The 13,803-nt window shown below is 41.7% G+C and overlaps 1 protein-coding gene across 1 annotated transcript; it reads right to left on the bottom strand.

Annotated features, from left to right (window-relative positions):
* Positions 1 to 2,295: 2,295 nt before the first annotated feature.
* Positions 2,296 to 9,716, bottom strand: prkar2b (protein kinase cAMP-dependent type II regulatory subunit beta; the record flags this gene model as incomplete). The annotated part of the gene is made up of 11 exons (XM_083662928.1): positions 9,202 to 9,716; positions 8,023 to 8,058; positions 6,740 to 6,792; positions 5,759 to 5,842; positions 5,392 to 5,498; positions 5,001 to 5,154; positions 3,700 to 3,801; positions 3,533 to 3,607; positions 3,337 to 3,405; positions 3,104 to 3,239; positions 2,296 to 2,429 (listed from the first exon to the last, which is right to left on the bottom strand). Exons 1-11 carry the CDS (start codon positions 9,464 to 9,466, stop codon positions 2,296 to 2,298), a joined length of 1,215 nt encoding a protein of 404 aa, XP_083519054.1. The 5' UTR covers positions 9,467 to 9,716.
* Between the last annotated feature and the right edge of the window lie 4,087 nt (positions 9,717 to 13,803).

Genomic DNA, 13,803 nt, shown 5'->3' with positions numbered 1-13,803 from the left:
ACTGTTGATAAAATTGCAGGGGGCAGGGCCTAGATTGTTGATCACGTTCCTATTGGCTGAAAGTACATGTCTGTTACTACACAGTAACAGCTGATTGGCAAAACAGGAACAATGCACCGTTATTTTATTTTTTATTTTCACGGATCAACTATCGCAACTTCGCAAGAAACACTTATTGAAGTTTCCAAATGGTATCCGGTGCCTCGTGCGAACATTGTATTTGCTTTCTGTTGAAGCTACTGGTGAATGAATGAATGAAATAACGAATGAATGAATGAACAGTGCTGGCATGTTCATTCTGATCAATAATTGCACGTGAATAGAAAAGCGCTCTTTATTGACATGAAAAGTGAAACATACTTTCGGCCAATATTATGGTTTCGCCTTGTATGGTTGGCTACTCCAAATTAGTATGGGGGGGGGGGGGGAGTTTATACAGAAAATTTGTGTTAAAATCATCTCTCAACTATTTAAGCTACAGTAAACCACAGACAAAAGATACAGAGGACTGTAATTACTGTATATAAAAGAGGAAAACAAAACAAACAGGAGCCACTATCGATTTTCCTGTTGTTGAGAGTGAACATTATTAGAATACATTTCCAAACGGTATTTGTTGGCAGAGGTAGACAGCAATAATGGATGTAATAATCATATTCTTCACTGACACAAGAACGGCATGACTTAAATTTTACATTAAAACACGGAAATGAACTGCTCCAAGACATTGCTTACAATACAGTCTATAGGGCAATTTATCAAATTAAAGTTTTAACAGTAAATACAACAAATTCAAAATTGTACAGCAATGTTCTTACAAAACTATCAGCTATCTCTGAAGTTTGTTTTGTTCAAAAACATAGTATTGGGCTAACAGCCACTAAACACTTACCAACAATGATATACAGTTTATGAAAAGGTATTCAAGGGATTAAAACTCAATGGAAATGTAGGCTTACTTCTTAAAAAGTTGGACCACTGCCACCACAGGGAGGTTTACATTCTCTGGTGGTCAAACATGAATGTGAAAGCTGTTATCCAAAAACGGTTTGCAATTCCAACATAAAATTATCCTTATGAATAGTCTGAACTTTATGAACACACATTGTTAATTGTTTCACATAGTGGCACTTTTATACCAACTCTAGGCATCTCGCGCGCAACGCGTGCGCCTCGCCTGCCCTATTGCCGTGCGCGGGTGTGTGTGTGTGTGTTGCTCACTAAATTGTATTGCATCAGAGATGTCACAATGCCTCCTTGTGTGTGTGTGTGTGTGTGTGCCCGATTATGATATCACTGATGACATCATCAGTGTGTGTGTGTGTGTGTGTGTGTGCCCCCCTATGACATCTCTGATCAGTCTTGTCACAATGCCTCCTTGTGTGTGTGTGTGTGTGTGTGTGTGTGTGTGTGACATCACTGATCAGTCGTGTCACAATGCCTCCTTGTGTGTGTGTGTGTGTGTGTGTGTGTGTGTGTGTGTGTGTGTGTGTGCGTGCACGTGCCCTTATGACATCACTTTTGACATCATCACTGATGACATCATCACTGATGACATCATCACTGATGACATCACATCATTATCTAATTAGCCTAATTAAAAAAGTCCTTCTCCGGTCAGGTCACCCGCATTGGTGCCCTTTACACACCCTGAAGGTCTCAGCCCGATCGCACGTAAAACGGCATAGCTGTGGCCGACAACTTGAAACAAACATCGCCCACATACTCAATTTGATATACAGTATATAGATAGATGCACCTCATGGAGCAAGTGTTCCCTACACTGCACTATAGTACCCTTGCCAAAAATGACGAAATAACTTGGCATAATCGAAATAACCTTTGGCATGTGATTATAACAAAAACATTTTGAAATTTACAAAGGACATTACGCTATAGGCCTAAAAATAACACTGAGCAAGAGGAGGTGAGAATTAACAAAAGTGTTCAATATACAAACAAGTAACTGATGTGACACTGACAAAGTAAATGCAATTGTATGGTGAGAATTGTGTGAAATCTAATTTCACAAGCTTTAAGCAACTCTGCTTTGGCTTAGGCTACTTTACTTCGGTCATAACACTCCATGACAAACACCTTTAAAATTGAGGTTGTCTGCGAAGATGTCTGTAAAAATCTGTTTTAAATATCTAAGACACAAATGTCAGTGTGGTAGGTTTTCACATTTCTTGTAGGAAAATTTGTATATTTAAGTTGTTATGGGGGGGGGGGGCATATAAGACTTTTTTTCATCCACCAATTCATGGTGCCTTGGAGCCATCTCCATGCTAAATTTCATGCATTTTGTTCCTCAATGTCAGTGCTACTACCAAACAGGGTCACCAACTGCTCCTCGTAATTAGCAATGTTTCTCTTCATGATGTCCATACATGGGCCCAGCAATCTCTCAAAGGCCTGAACGCCCATGACTGGAGAGAGAAAGAGAGGGGGAGGTGGGGGGGGGGGGGGTGCAGGAGTCAGACAGTTTTAGGACAGTTCTGCTACTCAAGGATGTACTAATCGTGCATTCCTTTATAACTGGGGACTGGTAATCTTACGACTTCAAAGGTCATGAGCTGGGCGGTGACATCATCAGAGCTGGTATTTCCCATTCCAAACTCGTAGGAGCCTCAGCAGCCCCAACCTCAAAAATCCAAGATGGCTGCGCCGGGCAACAACAGTAGTAGTAATCGTAGTAATATTGTTTAGCACTTCTGTTTTGTTAGTGTCTCACTAAATCAGCTGTACACACAGCACTGCCTAACTTATATCTGTGTGGACATGAGGCTGCAGTGTTTGTATGCGCAAAATGCCACGAAATGCCATGTTGTCAATTGTTATTGCTAACAATGGCTAGCCTGGCTAGCGCTGGATCTGACCAATGAACAGTGAACTTCCCAGCTCAAGTTGTCTGCAAATGGAACGCTAACAAAACGGATGTGATGTCATTTAGCCTCCACATCCCAGTTGTTTTGCGATAAAGGAACGCACGATTAATAACAGCAAGGAAAGGGGGAGGGGGGGTTACAGGTGGTGTATTGGAAAATGTACCTGCCTGACAAAAAGCAGGCATGATCATGTAATAAGACTGCACTGAACTTACCCAAGCATTTGACGCTTCCCACAGCATAGGCTGATGCAGCTCTGGGCTTGTTTGTGACAAGTGCCAATTCCCCAAAATGCTGGCCTCTGGAGCACGTGGCTATATCTACCTCCTCTTCCTCTTGATCTTTTTTCGTCTGGCAGGGGGAGATATACAAACCATAACGTAACCGAGCAGGAAACAGCAGTGATCTGCACCTTTTGAGGACAAAGTGGACTACTGTGCAAACATACCCTGCTTCTCTTCATGGTGATTCTAACTTGGCCAGACTCCACAATATAGAAGCAATCTGCTAGATCGCCCTGCAACACAAGAGATGAATGTAAATGAGCACAAAAATGAATGTGACCGATGGCTTATCAATGTGATATAGTGGCGGAAGACAGTAGAAAATCCAGATCCAAGTACAGATCCTGAGAGAATAATCACCTGAGCAATGATCTGCTGCCCATCGCTGAACACTTTCGAGGTGAGCACATCCACCACCTTCATTCTCTCCGCGAGCTGTGGATGAGAGGGACATTGGTTGACACTGTCTTTGCCGAAAAGGCATACTGCAGTTTCTTTGCGCTGAAGGGGAAAAGGTGGCTCTTAACCTCCAGTGATGTCAGCAGTGGTAATGTTTCAATGAACGCCTCATATAGCTTCCTCTTTTTGGCATTGTTTTTAACTATGATCCTCCTGAATGTCAGACGATCCTGAAACAGAGATGAAAAGAAAGCGTTCATATCCGTTCTTCACAGACTTGAGAAGTCTGGAATCAGAGGGATGAGGGATGCGATGCACTTTTTCTTGCTGCACTTGCTTTCCCTGCACATATTAAACGTAATAATAATAATAATAATGATAATATTACATTTATTTATTTTATTTGACTTATGACGTATGAAGCAGTTGTCTGCTTCATGCAGCACCTTAATCACATGACTGGTTTGGTTTGACAGGTTGGCACAGTCAAATCAAGCACACCTATGTACCCCAAAACCCAAGTACATACTTTACCAAAATACTTATACAAAATCTGCATTCGTCCCAGACCCATGTGAAAATGACATCTATTAGTCAATCTTTATTTGTACAGAACATTTCTTAAACGTAATAGCGGCATAAAATGCTTCATAACAAAAACAGAAATATAGCTAGATATAGAGACATGCCAAATAACATACACTGTCTTCAACATTAGTGCAGTCAAACAGAGATGTGCATGTGCATGGCATATCACATCCAAAACAATCCCAGAACCAATAGCATAACAGAGCATCTGCGTCTTTGTTGCACTACATGTATTTGACCAACAGATGTCATCCCCGAGCGCCGTGTTATTTGAGGCTTTGACTAGTGAACCCATTTGCCTTGTTTGGCCATCACTAGTCTCCAAAAAGGAGGCGTGGCTTCACACCCTAATACTGTCCAGCAGCTTTGATATTCATTTACTTTTCCCTATGATGCCAGAGCTTTCAGAGACACCCTGCACAAAACAATAACAAGTATGAAACATGATCCACCAGGGGGCACTGTGAGTCAGGATTTAGCAAGTGGAGCATCTCTCCACAACCATAACACCACGCAGAATATTTCAGCAGCAACAGCACCCAGGTGCTGATGTCATGCTGCTGTTTTTTATGATACAGCTTTAAAAAACACCTACTGGCAGTTCTCTGACATTGCAGGACGGTATAAAGTTTAGGCAGGCTATCGCACAATAGGAAGGAGTGCAGCCAAAAAGAAAAAAACTTGATCAGAAAAAGAGAAAATTCCTCCTTAGTTACATTCAATATGTCAGTATGGTCTCAGCTAGGACACCGACAATCCCAGGGATACCATGACTCATCTTGAGAGAACTGCAGTGCCAACACAGATCTAACGGAGTGTGCCGGTTTCATGGATTACTCACTAGGCACCAAAGGGCTCCAGGTGAAGTGGCGATTATTGTAGCTGCCCTGGGGGTGTTATACATCAACGCCAACTCCCCAAAGCTCCCTCGGTTATCATAGCATCCGACCATCTTCTCTGTGCCCTCGGGCCTCATGAAAATGTTAAATGTTCCACTGAATGAAGAAACATCAGAAAGAAAGACAAACAGAGGAAATATGAACATAATGGTGGGTTATCAGATACTACTGAATTATTTTAGCCTTCAACATATTCTTGTGTTTACAGTGTCAGCAGAAGGTATTGTGCTTACTGATGCAAGAATCCAATAATATTGATCAGATTTACAAATTTAACAATCAATAATGTGATTGGCAAGAAACAGCTGGGTAAGCAGTGATGCGAAAGAGCACCTTTCAATAACATAGAAGTTGTCCCCATCAGCATCTTGATCAATGATGTGCTCTCCTTCTATACAGAACTTCTCAAACATGGCATCCAGTACCTGAAACATCTCTTCCTGTGGTGTGTAATCAAAACAAAAAGAAAGGGTCAAACATTTGAATTTGAAATGCTGAAACACTCAAGGTAGAAGCCCTTTTTTCGACATGCCGTTTCAGCTACTGAAAAATAACCGTATTATATAAAAAACCGTGCATAAAGTGCACTGTGCCGTGGCAAAAACATGCCAGCCCCCCAGGCTATATTCTCATTTGCGTAAGAGATGGCAGAGAACAAACCAGAGGAGTAGTGTGTGTTATTGTGAAATGCTGTACTTACCGGTTCCAGATTTTTGAACAGAAGAATGTCCCTACATGCCTCCTGTAGTCTCTGTCTCTGCTCGTCTGTTTTAGGTTGTGTGACCTGCAGATGAAAACACACTCCTGTGATACGGCCCTGGCCTTGCAGTGTCCTCCTACACATGGAGCTACATACAGTTAGTCTCGCTCTGCATGGAAACAGGCTGCTGGTCTAAGATCTGCCATTGGTGCTGTCTATTTCAGTCGGCAGCAGAAGAGAATCCCTTTCCGCTCCCTACAAGCTCTGCCATTGGCTCCGACCCCGCTCTGACTGACCGGCTGTGACCATATATGCATTTCCTTTCCGTTCCCTCCGTGACGAATCTGTCTATCTCAAATGCCTCTGCGGCTGTGCGTGTTGAATCTGTCTATCTCAAATGCCTGCGCCTCTGTGAAACGATAATATCAACAATGCTAGCTCGCTGCTACCGTTGCTACACGCTGAAAACGATTGGATCTGGAATGTGCCTGCTCGGTACTTTCGGTGTTTGGTTGTAAAGGTAAATGGAGCCCCCCCCCCTCCCCACTATACCAGAGTGCCAGCCAGTACAGCCAGACTCTCCCTCATTGTAGGGAGAGTCTGGCAAGCGAGACTAACATACAGAAGACTTCATGATGTTGACCATTGTCATTGAACACTGAGAAGTACGTGTAGGGCTTACTTCACACTTTGTGAAACACTCACACAGCATTCTATGATGGAATATTCGCACAAACATGTAAAGTCAAACATAAATGAATGTGTATGTGTGAGTGTTTCATAGGTACAAGTGTGACTTTTTCATTGAAGTGTGGGCATTTGATGTGTACTGTATGTGTACGCGTTTCGTGTGAGTATTCATTGAAATAAGCCTCTCATACAACACTGCTTTTGACACTTTTTTGTTCAGATTCACAGCTATAATTTATATTGTTTGGTGATATCAACCCCAACACCAGTATGGCACCAAACACAGTTTACCCATGGCTCTTTATCCTCATCATCATCATCGGGGTTGAAGGCCTCAGCACAGACTGCATGACAGACACAAAGGAATGAGTGAATGACATATCCACGTCCAGACGGTCAATTCAACCAGGAATTTTAATCTGTGTTCAGTCCAATGTAATAGACAGAGCTTTTGAAAACAAAGACATCGACCACAATCATTCTGAAGAACAAAGCTTCATGTTCAGTATGGTCAACAACACACCATTCATCCCAGTCATAAAGTAAGCCAAATCCCACACAAGATTCACAGCCATTTTATGCAATGAACATAACTTTTCATTCCTTTGGCTGGAGATATACTTGCTTTTAACTACGCGTTCGCGTGCACATGATGGCTGCCTCGCGTCTCCTGCGTCCGTTTCGAGCGTACACGTAGCGTTCATTTTGGTAGGATAAAACGGACACAGGAGGATACGCGCGCTAACGCCTAGTTATCTCCGGCCTTAAGTGCAGGATTTGAGGCTGATACGTGTCTATGTTCATTCTCCATCTTAAGCGATTAAAAATAGTAAAAAATAAAAATAAAATAGGAGTACTTATTACCTGTCCATTAATTACCTTTTTGTGTCCCCTAAAGTAAAGTGCTGCATCATACTGAGTTGAGTAGTGAATCATTAACTACTGATTAGCTACTCTATGAAAGAAGGTACTCAAGAACTGACCATTAACTAATAGTTAGTTACTCATTAGTTCCCACACTCGTTTCTCAATTAACTAATCAGCAACTAATGATTAGCTACTCTACTCACAAACTGACCAATGATAGGTTAGTTACTTCCTCATTCGTTCCTGATACTTCCATAACTACTCAAAATGGAGTGTACAGTACTGTAAAGTATGTTACCAGTTTCTTTTATACAGCTCTATAATAGTCAGGATCAATCCCTTTCTGACATAAACAAGAGATTAATAAGATTCCTATTAACACTGTGCTGCACCTGGCCTGATCTCATCCCACTGACATTATGGCCCAGGCTCCTCCAGCAGGCAACGTTTCACAACCACTATTGTAGCAGAAGATAAATCAACATTATTATTACAATAAGCACAGACACACTGAGAAGAAACAGACGGAAAGTTCTTCAATATTGAATATACTGGGACAAATCTGACACAGCCTTGGGGAGTGTTCCTGTGTGTGTCAGGGAAGTTTCATATATTTCCACCACTGATGCTGTCCAGACTGGCGTTCATCTTGACAGGACACGCCTTCAACGTCAGGCAGTCTAAACAGGCAGCGAATGAGAACTCACCTGATGCTCGTCTGACGAATCGGTTAATAACAGGGGCTGCAAAAACATACAAAAAAATATGTTGAAGTTACATTTGATCATAATGTTTAGATAATCATTATTATTGAGACTATTAAATAATCGGAGTTCATGTATCTTACAGTAACACGGGATGATTGGACATGTGTCTCACATAAATGCTTACCAGAGGTGTAGTAGACTATACCTTTTTTGGAGACATGCACTTGTGTAAAACAAACCACAACAATAGAAGGTCCTTTGAAATGCATTTGCCTCTTTGAATTAAATTTCAACATTAAAACATTTAAATGGCAAACTAATGGCTAACCCTAACAATATCTAATAGCCTAGGCTACAGGTCTACAGATCCACGTCTCATGCATGAAAAGCCTTTTCTAGCCAGGGCAGGCACATTATAACCCCAGGAAGCTCACTTAGAGATTTGAATAGGCCTATAATTAAGACATGGCACTGGTGGTGCCATGCGATGTGCTCCAGTCATCATGATGACCCAGACCCACAAAAAGCTTACTTCAGTTCTGCCAAGGAAATTTCTACCTAGTTGTTCTCAAATATTTGGATTGTCTAGCTGTGCCAGACCCTAGTAGCTATATGCTAATTGCTGCACCTTATGGCAATTTTGCAGCGGCCATTGTGCTAGATTTGCCTCCAGTTTTGGAGGAATTAATGATTTAAGATGGGGCAGCCAAAGTCATTCCACTCCCAAATATCATTTAGTAAAGCACCATGACCTGTTTGTTGTGTTATAGCCTATTTCTGAGTGATAGTAGCCTACACACAATCAAACCCACAGCCCACAGGCATATAGGCCTGCCACTGCGCGTACATATTGACAATAGCTATAGCCTATGTCCAGGGTGTGTGTGTTTCTAAAAGCATCCAAGCTTATACTGCAGCAGCTTCACCGCTGTCATTCTCATGATAAGGTGTAACACACGTTCATTAACCATCATTCAGCCTCCATGACCATATATGGCAAATGACAGCGCCATGGTGGATGCGAGCGCAAGTGCGCTGAATGGTTTTTATTCCCTTCAGCCGAATAAAAGCCCGGTGCGCACTGGGCTAAATGCTGAGCGTTCAAAATAAATGAAGGTATAGCCCTAAATGAGCATTGAAATGAGCATAATTGCGGAGCAATTCATCCAGTTGGCATACCTATGAATTCCTCGTCATCCTCCTCTTCCTCCTCTCCGTTTTCCGAATCGATCTGCATGGCTTCGTCAATGAAATTGACCGCTTTACCAGGTCTCGGGGCCGAATTTTGGTCATTGCCAAACGAGGCCTCTTTGGTCTCCCTGTCCTTCAGCTGGGTGAAGTACTGTAAGGCGAACTCGAGTAGATCCCTGGGCTGGTTCCTCAACACTTCCACGGTAAAGCTCTGCAACAGCTCCGTCAGTCCTTCAGGAATTTCTATACTCATTCCTGTTGTCAGTCTATGGTTGTTGTGGACAAAAAGCCGGTTTGCTGCGAAACAAAAGCACCACGGAGCAAATAAATAAATAAAATAATAAATAAAATAAAAAAATAGCAGACAGGTCTATGTGATCCACCGATTTAGCAAGCCATCCACAGCGAAGCCGTTCTATTTCTTGAATGAAAATGGCTCTGGGTTTTTGGTCCAAGCATCTTCTGCTGCTGCTGCTTCTGCTGGCTACAGGAAACCCACGCATGTGACCCAAGAATCCATGGCAACCACCTACCAGGGATTGCGTATGAGCGGCAGCTATAAGCGCATAAACTGCAGCCAGTGGCAACATCTGTGGTAGAGAGAAAGAAACCTTAAAGTGCATTATGGTGTAATTAAAATGACCTTATGCAAATAAAGGGCTATTTAGCTAGGCTTCTTCAGTTTTTATTAATCTCCTAAAATCTCCTCTGTTTAAAGTTTTGTCGCACTGATGACATCATCAGTGATGTCACAATGTCTATGACATCACCAGTATTGTCATCAGTGATGGTCACTCGAGCAATTGTGATGTCACCGATGATGTCACAGTGTCTATGACACACCTGGCGTTAACATGCCTTTTCTGCCATCAGATTGCAATCAGATTGTATTTGATCACTTCAGCCTGATTCCATTTACACCTGGAGTTAACATGCATTTTCTGCAATCTGATTGCAATCAGATTGCAGAAATGGTTGTCCTCTCAATCCGCATAAAGTTGCTGTATCCAGATTGAGAGGAGACATTGCATTTACACTTGTGTACACAATGTGTACACAATGCATCCCTGGCCACCTCCGGAGGTGGTTTGGCCGATCAGATTGCAATCCTTCTTCAATGCGTTTTGGGGGTGTTTACACCTGTACTTTCAAGTGATAAAACACAATCTGATTACAGAAAACACATGTTAATGCCAGGTGTAAATGGCCTCATAGATAATGTTGTCTATTATATGATCTACATCTAGATTATAGATAATCTATCACCAATAATCGTGCTATCAACAGTTATTTAAAATTACAGTTGCAACAGTTGAAAACGTTCACACAGTTGTCGTGGATGAATACAGGGGCATTCTATTATAATGTATTATCAATCAGCTAAATAATCAGCTAAGCCTTGACACATTCAAAAGATCAGTAGGCCTATATAAAATGTCAGGACCTGTGCCTTTAATGGATTCAGTCTAAAGTGACTGTAATATTAGATTGGCACTTTACTGCTCTGACCCATTTCCTGTCCTTTAGGGAGAAAATTTACCAAAGGACCTTCACAACTGCAGCTAGGCAGCCTTTCAGTGTGTCTTTCATTCAGATGCATTTTTAAAAGTATTGTCATCACCATTAGCCTAAAACGTACTCTAACAAGCCGATTCCTGGCATGAAATTAATTTTAATCATCTATTTTGAGACCTGTGCATGAAAAATACTGATAGGTGATGTAATAATCTGATTCCTTTCCTTTCCTTTTTAATTGACCAGTGAACATTTAGCTAACATTTGATCTCAAAATGGATAACATTTGGGAAAGTAATTAACATTCAGTTGCACTTTCGCATTGGAGAAAACCAAACCTGACTCCTAAATTCCAATCTCCAGTGATCATAATCATGGTCTGTGGTGTCAGCTTTAACTTTGTAGTTCTCAGATTAGTGTTGTGACATGTAGCCTATCAGTAGTGGCATTGCTATAAGATGTGACTGGCTGCCGCTATGGAACAAGCTCATATTGGCCCTTACCAAAAAAATGGCTTGTAAAAACCCACACGTGAATTCAAAGCACATGTGCTTTCTTAGATGTTGCTTGGTTTTCATATGGGATTTCTTTCCCCACGCTGTATTACATGTCACATTTTTGCCTCAATTAGGTGAAAAGTGCTTTTCGAACATATCAACATATACCCCCCATTTTCACTTGCCGTTATGACAAATTATTTGTGTGACATGTGAAAACTGAATTTTATTATGCAAAGAGACAATTTGCAGGTGAAAATGTCATTTCCCAGGGGAAAATTCACATGTGAAAAAATAACAATGTCCCAAAACACATGTGACATTTCACTGACTTTTTTTTTGCAAGGTGTCTGTATGATGTAGGAATAACGGTACTGTAGCAGGTGGCATTGTGATTTGACAGGATTGAGCATGACTGCTGATTGGGCACGGGAAGACGGACACTTCTAGGTCAGCAACAGGGAGTTATTTGAGGAAAGAAATGAAAAAGAAATCTAGTAGGCTACAAGCCTACAAACAAATTTCTAGTGTCCTCTGTGGCTCTGCTGTGAGACCCCTCCCCCTGCTGTGGCCCATATCTGTCACAGCCTATCGTGCAGACGCATGCTCTTGCTCAGGCGAAGAGGAGAGGGAACCAGCTCGTGTGGAGTGATCTCTATATGCATCACTGCTGCTGCTCAGCTGCTAGCGTTCCAATTCTGTTACACTTCAAATGGAAGTGCCTCTCGAGACTATACAGGTTTACACTGCGCTCTGCACAGCCTTACAGTTAGTTGTACTTTTGATGTGCACCGCCCCACCCTGAAGAAGAGCGAGTTGGTAGGGTACAAGCTTTGCAAATACAAGCCCTGCTCTATGGACCATAGTTCCTGAAGATTCCTTCTGCTTAATGCTTTATAAGTTTTCAGATGTGGGATTATTACACCTCAAATGACCACACATTTCTGAAATATCCCACAGTGCTACAGTATGTATGTGAAGTATGTATGTGAAGGCCTTGAATTGTCTTGGTGAGATGCAATCTATAGAATGCAGGAAAGAGAGGAGATACATTTAGTTTTTTTTCATGCAAACAGGAAGTACCCTCTACTGACATTTGAAAAGACTCCTAATTTTGTCAGGCTGCAGTCAATCCACCACACTTGAAGATCAGTTGAGAGACATGTTGATTTCAGACAAAATAATGTACACACTGCCATCTGCTGCGGGGCTATATGTTACTATGCTAACGACACTATACTGGGTACAACCATTTTGAATATATGCCTATCTGTCACTTCCTATTACCACTGTGTGGTGCCACTAGTGAAAAGGAGTAAAACAGACTTCCCACTGGCCCAAGGGTCTATTGGGGACAAGTCCCACCACCTCTGGTTCAGGTGGGGTCCATCCATTTTGACCCACAGTGTGCTCATTCAGATAGATGCCCAACACATGGCATGTAGCTGAGATCTGGATCTGGATTCATACAAGGCGAGGAGTGGTGTAAGTAGTGCCTGGCTTAATCAGTCCTCCTTTGTTTGCTATTTCAGCCTCTAGTGAACCACAGACGCTCGGTCTGTCACTATGTCCCACATCTAATTCAAACCCCTACCCAAACTGCACAGTTACCAGACACCCACCACATACATACTGTACCACCCATCTGGTTATCCAGTCATCCTGTGCTGCCACCCAGTGGACATCACATGTGAAAACATTTGACATTTGAAAAGACGAATGTGTTATTCCCAGACTGAGCCATATAATTGATAAAAGGCCTTCATGTAGCAACACTAGTCACGTATGGCCACACCTGACACGACAGTATATATCTTTTTGAATAACCAGCTGATATACACTGACCAAAAAACGTAGGCATTGGGAATTTAGGTGAACTAGATTACATACTATCCCTTCGATCAAAAGTGTCAAAAACGACAGCATGTACTACTAAACCTCTTGATAATGAATGTCTCCAAACCGTAAGAAAATATTAAAAAATCAAACTGAGGGATGTTTGGAAGCCAATCTGTGGGCCCATAAATAATATTTCACTAAAGTGGATTTCAAGTTTTTGCACTCCACTGTTGTTCAAAAGTCAGATTTTTAAACTGGGCTTTCAATTAATTCAAGCCAGTGTTGACACTGGATTCCTGGGACTGCCAATACTGCTGGTGAACAGTTTGCACAATAAAAAATGAAATGTACAAAAGTGAAATTTGACTTTAACCCCTGTATTGTATCTACCTGAACAGGGATTAAACTGATCAAGACTGACATTCAATCTGAAATTAAGACTAGCTACAACTCTCAAGGACCTACAGTATGTATTTAAATATCTATATGTTGTAGTTCTATGCTCTGTTCCATTTCCAAAGGGGATACTGCTAAGTGAAACTCTGCATTGTGAAGGATTTTACAAGATCACATTTAGATTTTCTAAAGTCCAAACTTCAATTCACCAAACTGAATTGATTTGGTGCCGACTCCTACCAACCTCTACAACACATACAGACATAACCTACTGTATTTGCATGTTATTATTCTTCTGTAAACGGAGGACATAGAACTGAGGATTCAAGACTGTACACAATCA

This window comes from Poromitra crassiceps (genome assembly GCF_964638095.1).
Source record: "Poromitra crassiceps genome assembly, chromosome: 30".
Classification (NCBI taxonomy): Eukaryota; Metazoa; Chordata; class Actinopteri; order Beryciformes; family Melamphaidae; genus Poromitra; species Poromitra crassiceps.
This window is presented reverse-complemented; position numbering and strand designations above follow the sequence as displayed.